This window comes from Acanthaster planci, linkage group LG03 (genome assembly GCF_054643075.1).
Source record: "Acanthaster planci isolate LZ-2023a linkage group LG03, COTS_SCS, whole genome shotgun sequence".
Classification (NCBI taxonomy): Eukaryota; Metazoa; Echinodermata; class Asteroidea; order Valvatida; family Acanthasteridae; genus Acanthaster; species Acanthaster planci.
The window spans coordinates 8,525,521-8,552,394 of NC_141779.1; the positions used below are offsets into that span (position 1 = coordinate 8,525,521).

The following is a 26,874-nucleotide window of genomic DNA, read 5'->3' on the forward strand; positions in this document are numbered from 1 at the left end:
TTTGGAAGATCCAAATGGGGTCAAAGTGGGTTTTATTTAACAGATTGGTGGCGGGTATAGAAAAGGTACTCTCATTGTCAGCTGAGAGGCTACATTCCTGCACATAGACCATAGTGGCACATGCAGGCTGATGACTCACCAAGCCCAATGGACCCAGTCATTATTTCCCATCAAAGGGTTCATGGTAGGCAAACAGTTCGCTTTGTGGATTTATTCCATGGAGAGAAGATGGGCATTCATTGAGCCCTGTGCAGGCATGCATGCCTGGGTGGCCCTGTGCATTTGATCCTGCCGATATCAAAAGTGTTGGGGACCAGCGCTTGTTTGCTTGCTTCCTTTCTTATGAAGTTATGAATATGGGTACGTGGACTCAGGAAAACTGTACAACTTGTACGTGTGCAATGAACTGTGGAGTTGATGTGTAGACTATTGGTGCGCGTAGGCAGCAATCAAAGTAATCACAGACCTTGAAGTTAGCCTTTTCTCTCCACTGAAGAAAAAAGGTGAACAGCATTCAGTAGAACAATTTTAATACAAAATAGTTGGGTACATACTTATATTATGAACTTAATATACAACGATCTTACATAAGGCCAGTGTATTGGTTCAATTTAGTGCAAATTTCCATACATGTATGTTAGTTTGCCGGTATGTGTGTTTAGCCAGTCTACCATCCTACGTACTGTCACATTACTGTACTGCTCTTTCGCGTGCGTACATGTGTTTCAAGTGTTTGGGCAAGTAGAGCAATGCCACCTTGTGAAGCCCAGGCTGAAATCAAAAGAAAGTAATTCTCATGCAACTGCCAAATGGGGAACGTCACAAAGCCCCGGGGTTTAGATTTTCCAGTCCAAAAGAAACAAAAAAGGTCGGCCTGACAAAAGAAAAGATTCTCACGGATAAAAAGTGGTACCCAGACCCCCCGCAGGCGATCCAGCTGAACACAGTTAGACGTTTGTGAAATCCCCATAGAAGCAGAGTAGGAAGGACCATGGATAGGGTTAAAATGGCCTAAGTGAAAAGCTTGCATACGTGGTATTTTTTTCCCTTTCAGTTTGGGGAAGCACAGAGGGGATTGACTTCTGAAGGGGGGGCCAAAATGTCCCCCTCTTGCTGAGATTTGCAAAGTCAATTGGCTGAGTCTTTTGAAGGGCCTGGCTCGGTTCGGGCACCCTGGGCAGTCTCATCCATCTCATCAAAGGGTCTTAAAACCTAGTTCATAATTAGGGGGGAGAGTGCCTGGGCATCATTGGAGCAGCATCAAGGAAAGGTTAAAGGAGGGCAACCATCATTCTTCTTTTAATCGTAAGACCACTCAACATTCCTTCTGTTGGTGAGATAATAGACCTCTGTTGCTGAAGCCCCCACAGTTGTAACTCAGCACCCAAACTGTTTCCTTTTCTATTTTTAAGATTTGCTGAAGATTTTGAGGATCATCCTAAGGGCCAGAAATTCCTGATATCGGTGCGTGTTGAATTTTCAGCATTTATCTATTTGAAGCAACAAAAAAATAAACTGACACTGTTTCAAGAGGACAGGAAGGTAGTCGTCAGCTAGGGTCCACATGCCAGTATCAGCTGTCCACTGAGGCAGGAAAGGGGATGTGGTCGGAAACCCAACCCAAGGATTCAGGAACTGTTGGAGCTTGATTAAAAAAAAAAATAAATAACTGGGCCTACTTCCCAGTGTTTGGTGTCTTGTCAGTGCCACAGAAAGTTAGCCAATGAATACACTCAATCGTGATCCTTGCATCATTTACATAATTGGAGTTGGACACGTACACTATGTACATGTATGCAAACTGAACACTGATAAATTTAATAACCATGGACCAGAGGGCCTATCTGTGTACTACGTACGAAGTGTGCGTGCGCTAGTCAAAAACACTGATATTACAGACTACTACACTTCCATGTATATGTACCTTTAAGCTCCTTTACATTGGGGGACTGGGTTATACATGAATGGGTAGTATCTACGACTTCACATGCTGAGTGAATGAAATGATCAGTAACTGCATCATGGATGTATTCACTGTCCTTGATATACCATACATTCATGTGATGATATTCAAGCGTACCAAGCTGTGCCTGGGAGAATCATTGGTTGGTATCCTTTGATTGCCAGTGCTTGTGTGTTCATCTAGGAACTGATTGACTGATCACTCAGTGAGTGTACGGAGCTTGTAATCCCACCATCCATTTATAACAGCCTGTAACCCCTCCAGGGAAAAACTGCCTGCTACCACTAGAAGCTGGTATCCCTGGGGCAGAATTGGCTGCAATGCAGGTGCACAGTGTGACACTTAAGCACTGAGTCCTCTCTCCAGTTAAAGGAACCCCCGGGGAAAAAAACACCAAAAAGTTAAACTTTTGATGAACTTGGTAATGTGAATCCAGTTAAGGTAAAGCATGGGGTAGATGTTGCCCTGTTTGTTTACAGTAACTCTAGTTGAAAAGCCCCCACCAGTGTTTCATTAGTACATGTAAATAAGTATTCAATTGTCACCTTAAACAACACGACCTGGCTGTGCAGTGTTACAATCCTGCTGCATCATCCATTTGTTGTTCAGTGTTTTTGTGTTACATCCGTGTCCATTTGCGTCCCTCGCAGTGCTGTTGTAACTTCACTGCTTCGGTTCTGTTTTTTCTTAACCCAGGGGCCATCACACTTTGCAGCGTCGGTGATTAGATTAAACTGAAAAAGATGCAGGTTGGATATGAATCTTGCTGCACGTTTTGAAAAAAGAAAGAACACTAGGCCTGTATAATTCCGGGAGAGTCAAGTCTTGTGGTTCCACATCTTGATTGGATCAAATGGACACCTCCTGAGCCTCATCTTTTATTAACTTTTTTTGTAGCAGATGCTTTATAGGAAACAGAAGCTACTAGTTTTTTGTTTCTCAGATGTGGAAACTCTCGAGTGAGAATATTAAGAACAGCATGCTTAAGTTACATGTAAAATCGGTATGAGCAGTCATCTCCGAGTTCACAACATTTCCACAGTGCACATTTCGTGTGCATTCTGTCTCTCGAGGAAACCACTTTACAGAAAACAGGAGAACCCACACCAATGTTGATTTGTTGTGATGGCCAGGGTTATGGTGTGACCTCTGTACACATTCTTCCATGGTACAGTAAGCTAAAGGAAGGGATTTTTCCAACCTCCAACATAGAAGCACACTGGCTCTGGGCCTGCACTCACTGTACAATGTATACCGTGGGGAGCCTACAGTCTTGGATTGTCACTGTGGTTTCCTAGTTGATTCTCTATGCTTTCATTGCCGTCAGGCCCATTTGGTTAATCCTGAGGGGGTTCATTCACGCAGCTGAAATCCCTGCCTTGCCATTCTGGGCCAGCATCTTTCCTCCCCCTTCCCAACTCAACAAACAAGCCCCAGCTTCATCAATAACTCACTGACTCCAACAAACAAGAGAGGGGGGCCAAGAGGTGGCTGCTTCTCACAGACCTAATAGGCCCTGATCCCCACTTAAGTAGCACCCCTAGTCCCTTTAGACAATATTGTGGAATGCCCCTTTGGAATCTCGCCAGGGAGATGCAGAAAGTTGGCCTCCAACCTCACTGGGAAAAAAAAGGGGTCGTTGGCATTTGAGCCAAGGAAGGTGTTTGACTTCATCATGTGGGATCAGTGGGCAATATGACAAGCTGCTGATAAATAACATTGACTAAGCCAAAGATTTAACAAATATGAAAGTCAGATTTGAATACTTCTAAGTTGAATATGAACAATGTGGCCACTAGTACGGTACATATACACATGTACATGTATGTACCTACCATGTCATGTAGATGTGTGGACAGGCTGGGCCAACTCTTGAATGTCATTGCTGTGGTGTGCCTAGCGGACAGGCTCTTCATTGCTTCACAGCAACATAGTGTCCTCTCGCGTTACAGACAGATCTAGATTTTTAACTTGCTAAAGTCAAATGTTCACACTTTACAGCCCGACTTTTCTTTAATACTTAGAACGGCAGATCTGATTGAGCACAATTAAGCTGTATTTGAACACTTTAAAATCAAATTTGAGCACTTGAAACCCAGATTTGAGCGCGAGATAGAGATGTCACAATGCAATTGGCTAATGCCACTTAATGGGGAGGGGGGCACTTGGTAGCAGATGACGCAGGTGGCTTTTTTCCCCAGTAATGGCTGAGTGGACATGATTCACCAGGACTGTAGATAATAAGAATTCCAAGTGGATGATGGTACCAGTAGTGGAGGTGAGGCATGGCTGTTTGCTACAGTTCACCTCTGACTCATTCAAAACTAACAAGATTGTCGAGCATAGGAAAGCCAAGCAAGAACCCGAGAATTCAAACTGATCAAACTTCTCTCTAAAAATTGAAATTTTTGCCATTCCTGCCGATACATGATGTTATACATGAATCGCATTGTAAAAAAATAAATAAAAGAAATCATGAGAATGTATTGGAAGATGTGATACCAGTGCCATCAGTTTTTTGGTCCGGTAATCTGGCTTTGTGGTGTATGCAGTAGGATTTTTTCACAAATACACCAAAATGGTGTTTTACATGTTACTTGCCGAATGACGTCAGTCGGATTGTTTGGTTGGATTGCGTGCAGGAACATGTATAGTACCTGGACGTGCATGGTTTACTTTGGATTGACGCTGTGGCAGTGACTCATTTGGGAAAAAAAACGAAAGCTCAAAACGACTTGGCTGGCTTCTGGATGACTATTCACTATTGCAGGTTTGAGGTCTGAGATTACAAAATGCACAGTAAGAAACAGGCTACTTCCGGGTAGTTATATTGTGGGCTATACAAGTATGGTTTCAGCCGTGACATTTTCAGATTTTTTTTCCATTCCTTTTCTATTATTTCTTCTATTGTCAACATACTTTACTGTGGTCATATTTTGGGGTTGGGGGCTGGAGAGAACGCTTTCCAGGGTTTCAGCTTTAGAAATGCAGGATGTGCATGGTCTTTGCATCACACATCACACTGTTATGCAAGTGTGGTACATCAAGGGCAAGGGTACTGTGGCCACCTTGCCTGTGGTCTCTGTGCAAGGCTGATTACAGTTTGTGCTCATTGGGAATTAGCTCATACTGTCTCACCTCTTACCTCAGGACATAAAATTCCTGTGGTTTTTCTTACTGAGCCCAAACCAAACCAACAGATCCTTGACCTGATCAGGATTTACACACAGCCCTCTTTATCTGGAGGTTTACACCCTCATCTATGCAAGACTAACCCTTTGATAAGTTCATGCCCATACACGTAGATGGCAGAGTTTTTCACCGCATCTGTTTTTTTCCGTGTACTTTTTATACGCTGTGGTTCACAGATTTCCAGGTTATCCTATGCATTGAGTCAAGTTAAAATGATCAAGTAAACAACCTAAATATTGGTGTCCTGAATGTTGAAGCTGACGTTTACCCCTCCAGTTAAAAGTCCTACGTGCACACAGATCTCTTTATCTGGAGATTAAAAGGATCACCTACATATTCAGGACTTTAGCCTTTGATAGGTTCATGCCCATAGATGGTGAGACGTTCACCAATTCCATTTTTCCTGTACATTTTATATGGTTCACAGATTTCCAGGAGGTTGTTTTGTGTATTGAATCGTGGTAAAACGTTCAAGTAAACAACCAAAACATTGGTTTCCTGAATATTGAAACTGACATTTTCCCCTTCCGTTGAAGTTGTCTTGTATTATTTCACCTACGGCATTTATGCTGGTGGCTTTCTAAATACCCTGGCAATACAGCCACAGGCCTTTTCACAAACAAAAGTGGTTTGAATCCTTACATTAGAATACTATTGAACACAAGTACAATTTGGGGGCACGCTAATAATGTTGTTGTGTGTGTTTTTCGTATAAAAGCATTTTGTTTCTGTGGGACCTTGAATTTTCAACCAGGAAATAACATGCATAGCAATGAGGGACTTCTGTATACATGAGTGTTATGTACTTTTCCACAGTCTTTTGATTCGTCCAGTCTAAGTTCAGAAAACTTTTTTCGGGGTTGCATTACAAGTTTTTATTAATACTGTTCTGAAAAGTTAGCACGTAAATGTAGCCCTGCACTATATGAAAGTCAGTGCTCCATGATGGATGACTCCCCTGAACGCTGAAGAGTGGGGGGCATTGTGTCCAGCTTCCCTGTGTCAAGCATGGCTGCCTGGAATTTTTTACTTTTCAGTGGCTCTTTCAATCACAGACCATTTACACCTAGCTAGGAATGTGTGTGGGTTAGCATTTGGTGAAAATGAGTGCTGTAGATGTAATTACAGGCAATTTCCCTGTTCTGGGTTTTTTTTCCATGCTTTGTGCTTTCCCCCGTAAAAAAACTCTGTAGTTTTTGTTTTCCATTACAGTTTACACAAGATATTGTTAGTTCTAAGACAGTTCCTTGAAATTACATGTATTTCTGGTCTATTTTTCTGTGAGTCCTCAACCTTTAAAGAAATCCATCGTTTGAGCATGTTTCTTAACTGAAGAATATATTTGTTTAAATTTGACACCATTTAGCATGCTGTTCATAACCCAACCACAGTCCAACTGCTTATAAATTCTCACAGAAGATAGCAGATATATATGTATTCCTCACTTCTGTTCAAATTGTTTGGATGTAAGCTTTTTCCATGACTCACATGTATCCCACAATGTTCATGTCAAAAACCTGACAAAGACTTGGTCCAAGGTCCTCACACGACTTTCCTCTTGTGTAAACTTGGACAAGTTCACAGAGGAGATTGCAAGGTTTGGTTTTGTATTCCAACTAAAATAAGGTTTTTTTTCCCGCATACTGGTCTCTCCATGCCCTATTATGTCCCTGATGACAAGAGACAGTTTCCCCAAGGCAGACCAGGCAGGAGTGAGTCCCAGTCTCCGAGGGATGATGCTGGATTGGATGATCTAGTTAAACTTCCACAATGGCATGTACTAGTGTCTAGCAAAGCCTAAATGCAGCTGTCTGTTTGTTCAAATGTAGCGCAGTCATGACTCTGAGGGGTTACTCCTGGTCAGCTTGTTTGATGTGTTGATCTATTGCGTGTTTTATTTTATGCACAGATTTTAGATCATGTTGGCCAATCTGTAAAGGGCTTAGTCTAGCATGTGGACATTTGATAGGCTGATTGTGTTCTCTTTTTTCCCCCAAATTTGTCATGTAGAACTGTCTGGAGATGGAGCGGTACTTGAAGGCCGAACCTTGCCAGACACAGGACAAAAAGATTAAGGAACCAGAGAATCCATGGAACAAGTTTATCCTCTCCTGCCAGCAAGTCATCCGGGAGAAGGAGGTGGAAAGCCTACTGAGCCTGTCGGACAGCGAGAGCAACGACAGCCGCTTTGACCTCGACACCGACACCCTGAGCCTCTCCAGCTCCAGCGGTGCATCCTGGGACAGCTCAGGCGAACTCTCGCCCTCGCCCACAGCCACGGTGACATGCGACCCCTTCCGGGCCGAATTCAAGGCCAAGGTCAGCACCGTGACACTGACGCCCCCTTCCTCGCCTGAAATCACTCGGGTGATGCCAGTGTCCATGCCTGTGAACCAGTTGGTGGCCGTCAGTATGGTGCACATGGACCGGACAACGGTGCGGGTTCGGAGTGTGAACTCGGCTCGGTCTTTGGGGAAACGGGCAGAATCCCCTGACAGCAAGCGGAGAATCCACAAGTGTCAATTTCCGGGTTGTCGGAAGGTCTACACCAAGAGTTCACACTTGAAAGCTCACCAGAGAACACACACAGGTTTGTGTTTAATGATTTTTGTAAATTTCTTTGGTTGGATGAGGGTTGGTATTAAAAGCTAAATACCCCCGGTATCTTACTCTGAGATCATTTGGAAATTCTTTATTTAACAGTTTCTCAAAGCATGTAGCTTTACATGTACTTGTACATCTGTTGGTTGTTCTCATGTGGCAGATTTTGAAATCCTTGCAAATGATATAGAGACTTGTCATCTGAACTCAACAAAATTTGCTGTACCTGAACTTTCCAAGGGCAAACTCTCCATTCTGTATCAGCGGAGTAGATTGGATGTTGAGTCTGTGACCCTCTGGACATGCATGTCATCCCCAAAGCTAGTTCATACGTTCAGGAGTCTGTGAACCAGACTTGGGATCATGCACACACATCGCCAAGGTGATGAATTCAACATCGGGGCCATTCTGCTGGTGAGGACCAAATTTCTAGGTTGAAATTTTTTTGTAGGTGCAGAAGATTTGGGGATTGACATCAAGGAGAGATTTTGGTACAGTAAATCTTTGCTTTTGAGCTTTTGTGTTACAGGAATCGTTAGCTTTGCCAAATGCCATCCTGAAATGGTGCTCTCGAATGCTTTTCAGACTTGAAACAGCAAAGGCTTCACAGTGCACACGTAATTGCACCCACCCCTACATGCACAGAGTTTTGCACTTGTAGTTGGCCAAAGACTTTGTGCATATACATGTACATACCTGCCTTTGAGATCAGACAGCAAACTGGGGCTAATTAAACATAACTGTGCATAATGAAATACCTCAAGTGGCTCATGGCCAAATCTTTTGGGCAAATACACAGTTCTGTGCCTGTGCATTCCAGAGGCAGCTTTTGGCCATTGCAGCAGGCACTTGAGTCAGTCACAAGAGTTTCTTGAACATCCCAGTACTTGAACAGGAGGCAAACATGCCGAGCAAATGCACTGGCCCCTCATTAAAATTCTATCCGACAGGTTTGCTGGTAATTATCAACAAGCAATGACCAGGAATGTTTGAAAGCATCTTCACCTCTTTTAACAAGCTTGTGAGCTTTCACAATAAAAAAAGTTCACATGATATTCCTCATTATGCTGAACTTTGAAGAAGGTCTGTTTAAACATATTGTAAACAGCTGGCGTTGCTTCCCTGGCAGAGCCAGTCAAGTATGTGTTGGAGCATTTCTCTGGGGCAAGTCTGTCATTTCATGTCTGGCATTTGGCTAGTTGCTGGACACATAAATACACAGAACCTGAGTTGTGAATATTTACTGACACCCACACTGCTCATTGGACAATTTCTCAAGCACATGCCGCATCATGTTTGCGCGGGAAGTCTGTTCTTGTACATGTAGCTCTGGCTGGACGCTGCACATGCATCATACACCATGCCTGAGCAATGTGCTGTAGTGTGTGGGCCGAATTAATTCATTAACTCTAATCTCCTTGTATTGCAATGCGCTTCGTATTAACTCTTGCTCTGAATCTGGGCGAAGCTGCCAAGTTGACTCAAACGATGGAGCCGTGGCCTGGAATTAGCCGGCATTACGGCATGGCAAGAATGCCGGAGTGATTGTGTGTGACTGAGCCTCACTTGAATGGCTGGGATTTGGCTTGGATTAAGGTAGTGGAGGGGGCACTGTTATTACCCCTGAGGTATTCACCTCAAAGTGAGATGCAATTATTTCTACTTCCCAAAGCCATATGAGCCAGCGTCTGTGTCTGTGTATGGAGGGGGACATAGAGGAGCACCGTGCACCCATAGTCCAGGGGACTGTTCTGATTTACATGTACATGTAAGTTCAGCGGAATCCCAGAGACAGTGACGATTAACCCTAAGTAACCCGTGAGAGGATGAAAAGGGGGGGAGGGGAGCCTGCGTGAAAGGAGGAGTTGAAAAGTACAGTATTGATCGGGGAGGAAGCTGATTTCATTATATCTAGTCAGCCATTGCTGAAAAAAAAAAACACTCTACACGATGACATGCTGGTGGAGCAGACCTGGAGGAACAAATGGCTGTCATGATTCCTAGTAGGTAATAAATCTCACATGGCTGGACTGCAATTGGGGTAGGGGCAGTTTCATCGAGTGAGATCAGTTCACGGTACCAGGGTGTACATGTGCATACACAGATGTTGTACACTGTAATTAATTAAAATGGAATTAAGCGGGTGTGGCTTTTGAAAATCTCCATAGCTTTCTTTCTTTACATAACTGTAAAGTACTGGATCTAGTACCTACATGTACATCATACATATACATGGAAGAAAGAGGTCTGTGGGGTACCCATTACGGTTTCATATTTGTGTACATTGCAAATATGTATAGGACGACTCACAGTTCATCAGCTACATGTGTATTTACACGTAGTTTTGATTAACCACTGAAAAGCCATTTATTTACATGTACATGCTGAAGTGTTTTGAGGGTTTAGAAAAGCAACAGTTATACCGTCTCCATAAGATGTTAAAATTCTAGTGCTCATGCACGTTTGTAGTAATTCAGTAATTAGGCAGCAGTGAGCCATTGTACATTGCATCATCTTCTTTTCTCGACATAGTCTTGCACAAAGTAATTCTGCCTGTGCGTGATGAGTTGGCCCTGACCCTTGGATTTACATATTATAAGATCTGGGTCACCTCCTCGGTCCAATCAGAGGACAGCAGATAACCCCCCCCCCGGCAGCGGGCTCCACTAGGCCCGAATATGATTTAATTTAAGACGCTGACAGACAAGACCTTTGCAAGGTTTGTGGAAGGGATGTGTCATTGAGGAGAAGAATTGATGCAGCCGCCTCATCCATCATGTCGCCAAGGGAGATGCAGGATCGCCAGGCATTAAGGGGATGCATAGATGCATGTAGGGATCTGCTCAACTTACAGACAGACACACTACCAAAATTAGTGAATGAAAAACATGAGGAAAAAAATAAGTTGGGTGAAAAATCCTGCTAAACTAGGCCAGTCATGCACGTTCTATTTTTTGAACGCTGTGTAATTTTTTGGATTGGAATATTAGAGGAATGTCGAGAAGTCAGTTTTGAAAATTTCAGATTGTTCTGTTACAATGTAGTTAGTTAGGAGATGGTCACAAGGACTGAATCAACTTTAATATGAGCGCCATTGTTAAGCTAATTTGCTGATTGGATAAGCAAGTAATAACAAACAAAACGAACTACAAAACAAACACAAGCTCATTGCTTCTCCGGAGGAGAAATTGCATTTTTGCTATTTAGAGGGATGCTTGCTTCAATGACGTGATGTGTTTGTGCATAAAGTGACGTCGAGCTGTTTTCACAGAATGGTCATGATACGACACCCCGGACCAATAAAGCCACAGTATCTTTAACAACATGATGTGCGTCATATAAACATGTTAATGGGCATACATCTGCCACTGAGAAACAGCATCTCCCCATCCAAGTGTCCATATCCTGACTCTGTGTCCTCCCAGCAACCTCCATAGAAGAAGGCTCAGCCACTGCTGGAGTCCAGATCCTCCTCCAGTCTAGACACAACGTCATACTCTTTTGGCCCCTGTCTGTTGTTTGTCTGTCTCTCTCTCTTTCTCTGGTAATCAGGTCAGGGAAGCTGCTTCACAAGTATTACATCGTCTCTTGGGTGGTTGCCAAGTCCAGATCAGGAAAGGGGAACTCATGTTCTATATTTGGCCATTTTTAAGTGAACAGTTGTTTGACATGCTTCGTTGAGTTCAGATACATAAGGGCCCTGTTGACAGGCTTTGTGGGGGTGCAGTTCCCAGCAAGAGTCCATTGTTACATGTCTAGATTGAAATTCTTATTCATTGCTTGGCCACAAATATCTTTCTGCATGTCTTGTACAGTGTACATCATGATGTACATTTACATCTTCAATCAGATTTTCTAGCGCACTGAAGATACAGCTTGGTTCTTTATATATTTTCTTCTGCCTCCATTTTCATCCGAAAGTACACAATATACACGTATGTACGATCCATCCTGGTACGCCTGTGTCATTTATGCAACACGGTTTCCAATCAACCTTGGCATAATGTGTGGCAGCCTTTCCCCTTTATTTGACACCTGACCAGGTGAGAATGATGCACAGCTGCCCTGGCCAAAGTTGGTCCATTACCAGGAAGAATCATTCTGTGGCAGTAATAATTGCTGGTGGTAAAGATCATGTGATGTCATGTGCTAACACACTCTTGGAACTGGGGTTCTGTTCCATGCGCTGAGTGATGGATGTCAAATGCCCACAGGTATGAAACACAGCACTAGCATCTCTGGGCGCTTCATGCACTGACAGCGTACATGTACATGTACCTGCACTTTTGTTTGGCCTTGGCCTTTGTTTGTATGGTGTAGGATTGCTCCCACAGTTACATGCAGCTTTACCATGGTTTTCACTCTTTATTTCATTACACTGTTGCAACCATATTTAATACGTGTAGCCACTGTGTACGTGTACACAGATGACATTTAAAGAAAGTCTAATGATAAAGTTTTACAGTCCCAATTGAGCCCTTGCTTACTTGTGCATGTAAATGAACTTAAAGGTACATGTACATGTATAGCTTGGTGTTGAAGGGTCTAGTTGATGAAGTTTTCTAAGGCACACACTTTTTGGGTTTTCTTTGGCATCTTTGGGAGGTTTTTGTTGGGTATTGAACTATGCAACCTCAAAGGCAAAATTGTGATGTCAGATAAACACTTGCGCTGTAAATTTGCAAGTTAAATGCATATCAGCTTGGGCAAATTTAACTGCTCATGTTTTTGGCAACATCAAATTCACTTTGCGTCCGTGTTTGCCTGGAGTATGCATTGGCCTGTACATGCACACTGAACACTGTATGTGAGTGGTGGGCCATTATCCCAGAATAAATTGGCAAACGAGGGACAAGATGTCATCTGGGGCAAAAAAGGAAACGTGTTAAGTTCCTTTGATCGATGGACAGGAAATAATGAGAATACAGTTGACAAATTGTATTCTACATTCACATGCAACTCTAACTGCAAACAACTTATATGCATAAGGATTGTAATGTACAAATAGTGTGCGGTGAAATTCCAAAAGATATTTACAGCAACATATTGCTTTACAGTCATCCACTAAAAACTTAGGGATGTGATTTTTCAGGACATTTGACCTCAGAATTCTCGATTTTTGTGAAAAGCTGCAATCAGTAAGGTTTGTCACTTTTTTGGCATAGGCATCTCCTTCCCCCCCCCCAGCCAAGTGTAAAATTCACACTTACATGTAGGAGAGAACCCAAGACCTTGTTACCTATCAAAAGTCCTGAAGACACGGCCCTTTTTTGTTGTTGCGGTGCCTGTGTGGATACTTGTCGGCTTTTTCTTTATCTTCCAAGCTCACTTTTATTCACAAGCCACAAATAGTGAGAAGTTTTTAAAAGGTTTTATTTGGTATTGAACATAAATTTGCAACTGCGTGTGCTGGTATGTGTACACTGTACATTGTATGCTTCTGCAAATATTTTATACGATGACTGTGCAATTTCATGGCTTGAAAATATGAATTGTAATGTGAATTTCATTTTTCAGAACGATATATGCAGGAGTGGGTGTACATGTGCCTTGTCTGCCCAATAGTATGGGTGTACATGTGCCTTGTCTGCCCAATAGTATGAGTTGTTTTCCTTCTTACTGTGTACACAGCACCTACGATTACATATGTGTATTGATTTCAATGGAAGCATTTGGCCTGGAGTGGAGGCAGCTGCCCTTGGAAAAAAAAAAGGCACCCCCAGACAAATTGAAATTTGTGTGGCACACTAGGTTACAATACTTGACATTTACTTCTTGGCTTTGCCAAAACAGATGGTACCAGTACAAACAAAGTGGAGTCGTCATGTGGGCCCAGCTTCATAGACATACATGTATATGTACGTGCTTTCCAATACATGTACATGTACGTACACAGTGTATGATCATGTGGCCTTCTGTGATAGTGTAGTAAACAGAATCAGGAGTATATTTTTTTCCTCTTGACTTAAATGCATTGGAGTATATTTCATGTGCTATTTTTAACAAGCTACTCAGTGTACACAGACGCGTACCTGGACACCAGTACAGACGGGCGCTGGTCACATGATGCTGTGTCCCAGCAACCAGACGAGATGTGATTATTTAAGAGATGACCTTTTTGCTTGTTGCCATAGACTGAAGGGTCTGATCAGGGCTGGTAATGAATGCATGCATGTAGGTGTACGTGTACACAGATTTTGGAGACTTAATGAGGTTCTTAGGTGAGCTGTTTGTCTGGGTCTATGTACATTATACGTGTAGCAGCGTTTTGGAGAATGAATCTGCATGAAGGGCAACACATTTACAGTTTACCTGTAGAGCTTTCACAAATTGATTGGTTAATGAATAGGATTGCCGCAAATGAAACATGTAAAAGGGATCGTAAGCGTACAGTTCCGTGTACTTGATGGCAAGTGGATGCATCTTTTATTTTATAGTAATGCAAGCAAATTGCAGAAGTCATGCATTTCCTCTGTCTCGTTCACATGACACAATTCACATGGAACCGTTCCAAGAGAGGAACATGGCGCTGTGGGAATGTGTCTGTCATTTCAATTTAAACACACGTGATTGTTTGTTGTTAACTCGCATTTTTTTTTTCTTGTGGCAGGTCTAATGATCATAGAAGCAGTCCAATCCAATCCAATTTGGTGCATCTGGAAATTGGGGCTCGGCCTACATAGTATGAACATGAACAATGAACGTGTTTGCACCATACAAAATGCCATTTGTTTTGACATTGTTGTCGCAGATATTGAAATGTATGTGCCAGGCAATTGACGCGTGGCACAATGCTGTATCCATCCCCCAAATTGGTAATTGATACCGGTTGTTATTTCTGCACACGTGCGCACGGTTGTGTGCGATACAATGCATATCATCGTTGAGAAGTAAACAGCGGCGCAACTGGCATCGTGAAGCACAGCCAGCAAAATAATGACAGCTGAATCGCTACTGTTGTCAGTGGATACAGCCATCTGTCAAGTACATGTAGGAAAAATGGACTGGTCTCGTGAAGCATTGAAGTTGTACATGCATACAATATATGTGCGCAGTCCGAATTATTTACGTTGAAAAAAAAATAAAATTGGACATCTTGCCAGTAAATTTGCTTATGGAATATACACATTTTAAGAACCCAAATTCATTCTCTGTAGATTTTTAAGTTTAGGAAATTTAATCTGATGCTAATTAATACATATATATTCATATATACCGGGAGGAATACATGCAGCTTCTTGAAGGGCTCCAATTTATCTAAATAATTGAAAAAGCAAAATCACTTGTTAGGACTCGGAGGAGTTCAGGGGGATTTGGGGATTATTGTTATGTTTGAGAGATTTCTGTGGATAATGATGGAATCACGCTACACATTACTTGCCAGACTGTTTCAGTGGCACTCGTTTATCAGTGCGTGCATTGAGCCTAGGCTTCACTAGAGCTGCTCTGTGCACAATTACAATATAGGTCATGGTGTGAACAACTTTCCCTCCCGAGCTGGTCATAAATTTAATGGTCAATACACAAACATGTGGTTCAGAGTATTCGTTATTAACCCCCAACCATGCCGAATCTAGAAATTGCACTTGGCAGGTTGGAGTTAACTGAATGGATATTGTATTCCTACTTTCCTGTGCATGTTTATCCATCCTAAGCTGATGGTGAATATTTTGTGCACGAATGTCCTCACTTCAGCCTGTCAACTGATTAGCATTTATTCATGGGATCAATAGCATGAATCACGCTGCACGCTTAACGAATATTAATGCCCGTGTGCAGACTGTGAGCAAACTGGTAGGTTGGCAAACTGCCAGCATCATGATTTGCATACGGACAGTCTGCGTTGTCCTGCAGTTCACTGCAGTTGAGACGTGTACATGTACGTGCATGTCATCTGGCAATCCATGCAACTAGGATTGTGTACATTAATTGCACATAGAGTCTTGTCTACTCTTTTTCTACTCGCTCCATCCACATAATCTGTGGATTTTCAAATTTAGACCCAGTGCCGGTTCCCATTTTGCAAGCTTGTACATACATGTATGTACATTTAAGAATGTACAAGTACATGTATGTACATGTAATGTTCCGAACCTACATGTAGCTGTCCCAATTTACTCTGCAGAGTCTGTACATTATTAACACGTGTACATCAACATGTACATGCTTACATAGGTACATGTACATGCTTACATAGCAACATGTACTGTACATGCTTACATAGCTACATGTACATGCTTACATAGCAACATGTACATGCTTACATAGCTACATGTACATGCTTACATAGCTACATGTACATGCTTACATAGCTACATGTACATGCTTACATAGCTACATGTACGTACCTGCTTACATGGCTACATGTACATGTAGCTAGACTTCACATATTCACGCACATGTAGTGCTGTGCAGAATTAGTAGCAAACAGCAGCGTTTATGAAAGCTGAACAAAATGTTCAGACTATAGATGCACGTGCATGTTTGTTTTTTAGTTGTGTGTACACGTTCGTGTATCTTTTAGAAGAAGTTGAATATCCTTTTTGTATGTTTTATTATTTTTGGGGGGTAATAATGCAGTATGTGCAGGCATCCTTACACAGCTAGACTTGTGGGGTATTTCCTTTGTTCTCGGTACAAAACTCCCACACAACACCCAAAAAATTTCAAATCACTCCAATTTAAACCAAATTCAGTTTCCTGGGTTGAAATTTCGACTGTATGTCCCTTATATACCGGTAGAACACTTCAATTTGCGACAGATTTTTACCTATCAAATATTTCCCCTTTTTGAGTTATTTCCAAATATCAGTTTTGTGAAATTCTTGTGGGATTTTGGTACCCCACAAGGTAAAAACTGGCCTTGTGGGGTACTTCCCATTCTTCCGGTACCCCACAAGGCCCCATGTACGTGTAGCGCACGTGTATCGGTACATGTATGCCTACATGATATGGATGCATATATACAAGTACGTACACATGTTCCACATACATCCATGTTATGACGGCATTTGCCGTAAAGGAACCAGGAAATGAATTTTTCTTCGAATCACTTTTTGTGTATCTCTGTACTCTTCTTCCATGTATGAAGACTGTTGGACATCTTTTTTATGTGAACTGAACGGTGCACTTTTTCACACATTAAAAATTGACCAAGCATTTCTGGACAAGTGAGGGCGCTTTTGCTTTGATGTAAATTCAGAAAGAGATGGGTCAGGTTGTATGTTTTCATGTTCGAATTGTGAATCCCAAATCTGGGAACATTTCTGTGAGAAGGATTTTTGCTGGATTTTTGCCACATACTTACACAGCAATAAGTTGCCAAAGAAAATAAAATCTGCCATAGCAGTGGTTAAAAAAATTTGGAAACTTTCTGTTTTAATGGTGGTGAAAGCCAGTGACTCTCCCTTGTAAAAAAATCATCATGTACATATCTACATGCATGTACTGCTGTTAACATGCATGTACTGCTGTTAACTTACCTGTACATGTAGGGGATTCTGGACATGCAAAAACTTAACTTTAGTCCGACATTTTAGAGATTGATGCCATTTTATAAATCATTACATTGACTGGCAACAAACAGCTCAACTACCTTCCAAATCAAATAAACAGTGACCCTTTTAAGGGGAGGAGATACTGGTAGTTTTATGGGGCTGGGCAAGTGGGGGGAAATGGTGTTGTTTAGGGGTCATGCCAAGCATTATATCTCCATCCATCATTGACTGGCAGATAAGGACCCTCTAGGTGCCTACCCTCTGAACTGGGCTCACTTGGTGACGCCCAGTGGAGGTATGCCAACTATTGTAGAGATAAATTTTGTTGAAGTCAAACTCTCTTCTGTCCTCTTGTTAGGGGCTTGTTACAGGTTTAAGATAATGACCACGTCAGCATGGTTTGAGTTTGTTTTCCGACAAGTATGTTTAGTACAAATTTTTTTGGCATCTACATGTCGATGGTGAAATTATGTTTTGGAGCACATTAGGGATGAAAGGTAATGATGCGTGAAAGCTTGGACATTTTGTTAGCTGAAATACTGTACCAAATGGTATCGGAAGGTTTTCTCCAGTGAAATATAATGGATATGTGAAAGCTTGGACATTTTGTTTGTTAAAATTCCAAATGGTACTGGAAAGTTTTCTCCCATTTTTAGTTCCAAGTTTTAAATATTCAGTAGGTTGGGAATGTTTGTGTCACACACATGTCTTGTACATGCCATGTACATGTACAAGGACTTGCAAACAGCATGTGCGGAAGGATTGAAACCAAGGCCATTTTCCAAATAAACAGGACTGTAGGCCCTATTTCTTCATGGGCATAAATCAGTATGATAACCCCTGGTGCTAGGTCAGAGATGAATCAAAACCAGCCCGTCTTCTTCCACCCAGTTGGCAATCATGAGTGTGTATCACAGGCGTCCATTATCCAAATCACCAGCGGCGCAATTAGTGGAGTGGTCAGGCCCATGGCTGGCAGTGGGCACCGCTGTTTAGAGTCGAAGCTGGCAAGTCACAGGCAAGGGGGACTGTACAAAACGAGGAACTGGCCGTCCAAATTGTATTCCCCTACACTGCTGTTCATCATGAGTTATACAAGATGGTTACACAGACACGTGTACGCTTTAACGTTGGCCCAGGTCGGACGACATTTACAGTACATTGCATTGTGTTTTCCCCGAAATGCTGCCTACTTTATGTATTTTTGTTTCATTTAAGCCAAAGCATTAAGGTGCCATGTAATTGTTATTCTACCAAGGTGCGTGTACATGCACTGTACGGTGTATTTTCAATGACGTCCAAGAGGTCATTCACTTTAAGTTTTAGCAGTACTCAGACTATGGCCAGTGTACACTATTTCACACAATGTGCTGGTACTTTCAACCTGTTAACACTGGCACAATAAACTATTACGTATTCGAAGTGATGTATACATGTTCACTGTACATGTACTGTTATGTTGGAAGGAACTTTAGACACATTGTCAGCACATCAAGGAAAAATGATCAGATTTCATTTAATTTCATTAAGAGGGCTAAAAACAAGGGCTACTTCAAAAGCATTTACATGTGCGTGGATATTCTGTGAATAAATTAATGGATGCACAGGTCTACATGTACATGCACATCACTACAGCACATGTACATGTACATATACTGTAGATGAGAATGCATTGTGCATACGATGACGTATTGCCTGCCCAGTGCCGTATTTTAGGGTTTCACTTCCTTAGTACATTTCCTGGTTCAATTGCATTGAATCCTCTGAAGTAATCCCGAGAGCGTGCATTTGCAATCATTGTGTTATGTACAGAACATGTACATGTATATGTGCAGTGTGAATCTTTGGGCATGTGATACTGAGTAATGAGGGCCAGCATGTAAACAAGATGTAGTGTGTACATGTATATGTGTGTAACAAGGACAGCAGCTGTGAGGCATGTCAGCAGCACACTCCCAAGTGGAATTTTGTTCTGCATGTGTGTAGTATGTTTGCTTGCTCTGTGGTGTCTCTCTGCGCCCAGCAAGGCCAGTGTCAGATTACCACAACTCAGTTGGGCTCTAAGTCCTGTCACTGAATGTGTGAGAAATCTGCCCAGGTCCCAAGGTCATTTGCAGTGTCCTGCCTGGGACACCGGAGGTTATCCAATAATGGTTGCCCAGAAAGGTCAAAATAATGGTTTTTTTGTTTGTTTGGATATGGGATGGGAGTGGCAGTACACAGGTCAGTGTGGGTGCAAAAAGGCAGGCAAGTGCTACACATGTGGAACCGTACATGTAGAGTGCATGTTGTTGTACATGTACATTGTACATCAGGTACAGTTAAGACACATAGCTTGGACATGTGTAACTGAAAGTCTCCTACCACCGATGCTTAATTTTGTTGGTACTCCTGGTTCAATATGTTGCAATTTGCTTGCTCTTCTCAACTACATTTTGTTTGGATCTACGGATAGGTTTAGGCTGCCGCTTCCCCTCAAATGGTAAAACATTCGTTGCAGAGAAAAATCACTGGGTGTGAAATAAAAGCAAAGTGAAAAATAACTGTACATTGGAGGTCAGAGTTTCAGTGGTTGTCCAGTGCACGAATTGCATTTTGTAGGCTAAGACTGATAGTTTTGTTGATCCGCTTGTCCCCTCTGCAGGAGAAAAACCATACAAATGTACTTGGGAGGGCTGCGAGTGGAGATTTGCCCGCTCGGACGAGCTGACCCGCCACTACCGCAAACACACCGGTGCCAAGCCGTTTAAGTGCAATAGCTGCGACCGCTGCTTCTCCCGATCGGACCACCTGGCCTTGCACATGAAGAGGCACCTCTGACGCCAGAGACTCTCCGGCGGACGAGAACGCTCGGCAGGCAAGAGGACGCTCATCTCGGCACTGGTAGATCAGAGGTGATCGTGATCTCTTCCTTTCCATCTGTCAGTGGGTCTCTCTCTCTCTCTATCTGCCACCCCCCCTCTGTGTAATCACAGTGAACACTCATGCACACTTTGGGTTCTGAAATCACATGCTCTGTCACGAAAAAGGAGGGGTTGATGAGCAGCACGGGTTTTCGAGTGGCAGCCGTGCGGTATATTACTGCAAAGCAGTACAGAAAAAGGATGTTGGCCTTTGGGGCACTGGAAAAGAAGTGTTCTGTGGGGGTTGGTTTTAACCCCAACAATTTTCACAGGGTTTATGGAATGGAAAGGAGAGATAACGATCAGACCTTCACACATAAGAAGTGGTCGTATGTGGATACAGTGGCCCGTGTTGGTCCAGTCCTAAAGAACAGCAGTTGTACTGTTAACTCATTTGTATTATGCATCTAATCTGATGTTAATGTATGTACGCTTAAATAACTGTATGCCTATCACTAGTGTAAACAAAAAGAAAAACTAAATTAGTAAGTATATATCAAGTTTACCGAAATTCCCACGGTGGAGGTACAATTGCGCATAAAAAGTACAAAATTCTAAAACCAAAAAAAAGTTAATAATGTTTATAAATTGTCTATGGTCAAAATATTGGTAAACTCAAAAATGTACAAATTGTAAAAGAAAAAACAACCAAAAAAATTTAAAAACACAAAAAAAACTTGGTTACTACTTTTGAAATATTGATGCATTATATATTTTTGGTTTGAACAATAATTTGTTTATCCAAGACTTTGTTTTCTGTTCTTTCCAGTATGTGATTGTCCGAAAGGTAGGGCTTGTATGCCAAGTAATTCAGAACAAAGTTGATACCGGTAGTTTTTTTTTTATGGAGGGGGAAAAAGTGCCATGAAGAAGTAGTCTTTGAAACCTTTCAGTGTGAAATGAAGAGGAAGCATCATATCAGTGACCATCCTGGTTACAGGGCCACTAGAAGGTTGCCTAGCAACAGGCTGGGTGTTGCAGCAGTATTGTGGCAACTGTGTCTTCAGGGAGAGTGTCGGGAATGGAAGGGGAAATTCTCTATAGTCTTGTCATTTGGCATTAACTGGATGGCCATAAGTTGCATGCCCAGGACGATGGATGGATTTTATTTTTGTTTAGAAAGATGGGGACTTCAGAAGCAGTAGGGATAAGACCAGAGTTGCTCTTATTTGGCTCACTGATGGTGCGTTCATGATACAGCTCTTTGTCACTGGCTGGCGTGCTCGGGCTTGGATGGTCCTCTGCCCAGGGGGAAAGGGGGTCTCTGTAGTCATAGTTTTGTGGCGGTGTAAACACTTCCTGATCACCTGCCTTGTTGCTATGGCAACAGGAAGGAGCTATTCAACAAGAGTGCTCCATATGGTTCTTGTGCATAGAACGTTTGCCTACTGCCTGTTTGGTTGAGTCAGTTTTTTAGGCAAAAAACAAGGAACAAAACTGTGACACCACTTCCCTACCCGGCACAAAATCTAGGGATGAAGAGCTCTGATGTGTACTTTACGATTAGGGGAGGGCTGTGCCAGGGTACAAAGGGATAACTGAGAATGCGTTCACAGAATGAAATTCGGTGAATATTTTACACATATTTTGTGGCAGAATGTTACATGTCCAAAATAAGATTTTCTTGAACGTCTTGTGCCTATTCATCAATGTTCCTTACACACATACTTTTGTAGGACTTCGCAACTACATTGACATTAATTTCAATTGTCTAAATAGTAATATGAGAATTTCACAGTTCAAAAGGTGCATGTGCACTCTGCACATGACTGTAATCTTTTGATGCAGGTTTAGGTCTGTACATGTCCATGACCGAACGGTATAACACAGTTTCTGTTTTGAAATGAAGCAACACATACATGTAGTAATGCTGGCAGTGCTATTGGAGGAAAAACATCGGTGAAAATTCTGACACAGTTCCCAAATGCAGTCTGTATTTTACTCTGTTAGTGCCGGTAATATTACGGTCAGATTGCAAGCACTAATGAAAAAACATGACTGTTCGTTTTGTACCTTTGTACTTTCACTTTACCATACAGCGCACCGTAGGTTTTCATGTGCACTCTGGAGCACAAAATCAGTCAGTAGTTTTTGGCTGGTACGATTTCCGAAAGTCATTCCGTGTTCATACGCAAACATACATAAACGAGAAGTTTGAACTACAAACATTGCAGATTCACATTGTGTTACTCCAAGTGGCCTTATGTTTCTAAAAACTGTTCATGTAAATGGTGCTGTTCATTAGCTTAGTTTCTTTGGATTCTTTGTGGGTCAGGTTCGGTTTCCAAATTATTTTTTACACATCATGACTATATACATAAAAGTGTGAATAATTCTACTTGTTACAAGCAGCTGGTACATGTATGAAACTACATGTATAAGATACATGTAATGTATGTTGTGTCAGTGTAATTAAATTGGTGTTGTTCTCCACATTGAGTGGTTTGGCTTTGCTGGGCATGACAAGTTTTCTCCCTATGTTCTACATTAATCCGCTAAAAGTGAAAGTTATGTGAGATGGGCTGCCACACTGTGCAAAATGTAAAATTGAGAGCATGACCCCAAGGCTTTTAAGGTCATAGAGCTTTCGCTTCTGCCCTGGACCTCGGCGATGAAAGTGTGGGAAACCAAACTGGGATGACATTGAACAGTTTGAACGGCAGGGGTTTGATTTTGGGAAAAGGAAGTCATGCGTGCGCCCAGCCGATCAAAGGAAGTAGGGGATGCACTTTTGGCAATGAATTGTCCATTTACGTCAGCCCAGCTGTGGCTTCTTTAAACTCTGTGGGAAGTAGAGTGACCATGGGATATTACGTTGTTTTCATGGAGGTCAGTTAAAAAAAAAAAAAGCATCAAACTCCCAAAATCCTGTCAGAAAATGACTGGGATACCTACTAGCAATTGTGTCAGCCAAGGTCAGGTATGCTGGGAATTCATTTGGCTGGGGGGAGGCTTTTCATTCACTGGCCTGCTGTTTGCCCTGATTGGCCGAGAGAATGTGTGGGAGTACAGGTGAAAAAAGGGGGGGGTCACTAGGGCTGGGTGATCACAGGAGTTGTGTGTTTCACTCTGGGGTGTTATGGGTAAACAAACTGAAAGACAGGCAGGAATAAAACGAAAGTACCAGCACCAGTGCACTTGGCTGTTCAAAGATCATGTGAAATGAAAAGACGTGTCTGCATGGGAACGCAGTGACTCAAACTTTGACCCATGGTTCTCCATTGAGCTGGATGTGTGTGTGTTAGCACGTCTTTTCATATGATAATCATCCCACTCAGTGTTATCTGTCTAGACCATTGGCAAATACATACCCATAAGCTCATGTACAAGAAAAGTGTGCCTCGGGGAAGAAAAAAAGGAAAAAACTTGATATGATAAATACATGTATGTGTATACTGTTTGCAGTGCGATAGTTTCCCAAAATTCCTTTCATTTACCATCTGTTTTGTTATCGGTCAGATTTCAAAACCTCCTGCGGAGGTCATGCATATTGATACACAATTAATAAGAACTGCCAGACAGTGTGCAAGTCCAAACAGTGAAGGGGCAGAAATAGAAACCAGGCATCTCCACTCGGTCAGTCAAGTGTGAGAACTGTTGATGCGATCCCTGGATGACTCACAGAGTGTGATACATGTTTAGTGGGGTGCTCAGGAAACCAGACTGGTAACAAATTGCCATCCCTGTAGACTGTGTCTTATTCATGCTTCACCATTTGCCTATATGTGCGCTGTCACTTTTCTACAGTGTTTTTGTTTTTTCATTCCCTTTGAAAAGTGTCAAATGGAGTATGATTATTTCTATATAGTACAAAGACCTCCTGGGAAATGTCCTATGCCATGGTGAAACTTGGCTTCTCACAAAGATGAAAAATCCAAACCCCTGTAATAAAATGCCATGCCTAGCAGTGAATGCACATACATATGTACTTGTGTGAGCTAAGACATTGCTTATGTAGTTTGTAGGAAGTGTAGATAGACATAAATGTAGATTTGCGCTGTTTATAGGCAGAATACTAACTTCAGTCATGGCAACCATTTCTTGATCTGTGCATGGGAATCCACGGCCAGATAATGAGTGGCAATGAGTTGTGGAGGGAAACGTCAATGCCTGGCAATGGCATATGTCAGGATTCCCTTCCTCTTGACCGGGCACTAGTGCGGAAGTAATTTTTTCCGAGCAAAGCGTTGCAACATAATGAGAAGAATGTTGAAATTGAGAATGATGTTGTCACAACATGTTAGTAAGTCACCGTTGAAATTTTGTCACTGTTTCTGTGCCATTTGTGTCAACATGCACAGGCAAAGATAAGAAATGTGAAATTTTTGAGAATGAAAAATAACTGTAAAAAAAAAATCAAAAGATGCTTTAGGCATTGTGCATGTGGCTTCTAAGAATGTTTGACCTGGTGAGTCCATGGCTTGATAAATAAAAATTCCCAGCATGTATGTGCAGGGCAGAGGTTATTATGGATTTCAAAATCTGAAGAGGAGTCATGCTGTTCTTTTGAAGCCTAGCCAAGGGAAAGTATGTTTAAAAAGTATGAAATACAATTATGAAATTACAAAAAAAACTATTGTGTGAATATTTTTTGTGTAAAGAAAAATCAAATGGTACTGAGTTATATAATTTATATATTGAATATTTAGTTCGAAGAATGAGACTAGCATTTTTTTTATTTTACAATCTTCATTTTACTGGAATTGTGATACAATTTTTTTTATCTTAAAGGCACAGTTATACAGGAATAATCATCTGAAGTAATAACAGAACACAAAATGATGAAAGTAAGGGACCCGATGGGTCTCTGAGCTCACATGACTTTTGCTGTTCGTGCTATTTAACTGAGCATCTTATATGATTTACTAAAAGAAAAACTGAACTTTTTATTTTATGCAAGTTATTAAAGGCAGTTATGCCTGCTGCACGTTGACATAAACCAAAAACAAAAGGAATTGCAAAGTACATGTACGACACAAGTACAAGTGCAGTGAGCGTAATTGACTTGTAAAGCATCCTATGAATTATATATATATATATATGTACATGTATATCTCTATAGATGTAAAGCATGCAAATGTACATCATATCTACCGTAGTTGTTCCCAGCTCTAACCGTGATTGTGCACACTGTTTAAAAGTATGGTGTTGGCAGAGTGGTGAAAGTGTCATATTCTGTCCAGTGTGGAGGCTCGTCCAACTCTTTCTGCGTTACCATGTGTATGTCCTTTGCCCCAGAGTTACTCAAGTTGGTGAATGGTGAAATGTATCAGAAGTGTGGTAACGATTGCAAGTCGCTCGGTTTAAAGAGGGGGAAGGGGGAATAATTAAAGGGAGGGGAAAAAAGCAAAATGTACTTGCTGACATATCAGTGTGCGTCAAGAATGCGTATACATGTTCATGGAAGTTGTGGGTTTACATTGTGGGGGCCTACCTGTTTACCTTAAGCAAGTTTGATCAGGTTTGGGGCTTTTTTCTGATGGCATGAGAGACATTGTTTCTGGGTGTTCATGTATGACAGCACAGCACTTTATTGGGCAATGAAGCCTTTGAATGCTAACTGCTCTGTGTGCAGTGTATAGCCTATACTGTACATGTGCATGTACATGATTGTGCATATACGGTTGTATGTTCATAATAATTGGCAACTTTGAAAATTCAGATGTGATCTGGACGAAGCGATTATCACTGTAGGGACGAGGGAAGACCAAACAAAAAAAAAGCATTGTTTGTAATTGGTTGGACTGTGATATTTGCCAGCAGCCTTTTGAGAAAGTGATGTGTGGAGAGATAACCATCAGCGGGCAGTATGAATCATATGGCAAACATTTTGCTCCCTCCCTGTGGAAATTTTTTAACAAGGTTCTTGGAAGAACTTACCAATCAACCATGTCAGACCCTGTAATCATTCCTGGTATCCGATGGAGAACAGTTTTTACTCTGCTGTTGGATAAGTATGCCAAGGATTCTGAACCTTGGGCTGCCATAACTTGTCAGGGCCCTGACTAGCCCCATAAATTCCAAGAGCATTTGAAATCCAGAGGGAGGTAGAATCATATCAGGCACTGCTGCCAGTTACAGTGTACATCCCAAGTAAGCGTGACACAGCCTGCAACCCATTATCTTTTGTAGTCATGCCTCTCACATCACATCACTGATACATGTAATGACATGTACCGTAGCCCCTCTCTGGTAGACTCCCTCTCCAATCGCAATTCCTTGTTTGAGTGTAGAAATGTTGTCCATAAATGTTTGGCAAAAAGCAACACTAAGCTTATTAATTCCCCTTTCACCTAGGAGTTGCAATTTCCAAGACTGACGGGACCTTTGTTACCCTAGTGATGTAGTAACTACATGTACCTTATGTAAAATATCTGTGTATCTCCATTAATAGTATATCATGTGCAACAGCTATGCTTGCTCCATTTATTTTGTTATTTTTTGTCTATTTTGACTCAGGATCTGCATTTAGCTGGTAATTAATAAATAACTTCGAGTATGGAATTTCATAGTTTTTTGTGCCCTTTGACTCCATTTTCATCAGTCGATAGACTCGAGCTTTTCAGCCTCATAAACTCCCTTGAAGTTGAAGCCCTATCAATTCCATTTGAAGTGTTGCAGACGCGCAGTATTTTCATGCAGCTACGTGATGTTCTCGTCAATCTCAACATCCCATTCAGGCACAAATTCTGGCGACTTTTGATGCTGAAACATGTAA

The 26,874-nt window shown here is 41.8% G+C and overlaps 1 protein-coding gene and 1 long non-coding RNA gene across 3 annotated transcripts in view; one reads left to right on the plus strand and one right to left on the minus strand.

The window, feature by feature from the left end:
- Window positions 1–26,667, plus strand: part of klf6 (Kruppel like factor 6) — a 33,384-nt gene extending 6,717 nt beyond the window's left edge. For both annotated transcript variants that reach the window (XM_087134177.1, XM_022242704.2), the window contains exons 2-3: window positions 7,166–7,745; window positions 19,898–26,667. In XM_087134177.1, the coding sequence (XP_086990303.1) occupies window positions 7,178–7,745; window positions 19,898–20,073 (744 nt within the window). In that variant the 5' untranslated portion in view covers window positions 7,166–7,177 and the 3' untranslated portion in view covers window positions 20,074–26,667. The remainder of the gene's footprint in view (window positions 1–7,165; window positions 7,746–19,897) is intronic.
- On the minus strand, window positions 2,524–3,931 carry LOC147799608 (uncharacterized). The gene is made up of 2 exons (XR_015424669.1): window positions 3,799–3,931; window positions 2,524–2,697 (listed from the first exon to the last, which is right to left on the minus strand). It is a non-coding gene; the product is annotated as an uncharacterized LOC147799608 (long non-coding RNA).
- Window positions 26,668–26,874: the final 207 nt, after the last annotated feature.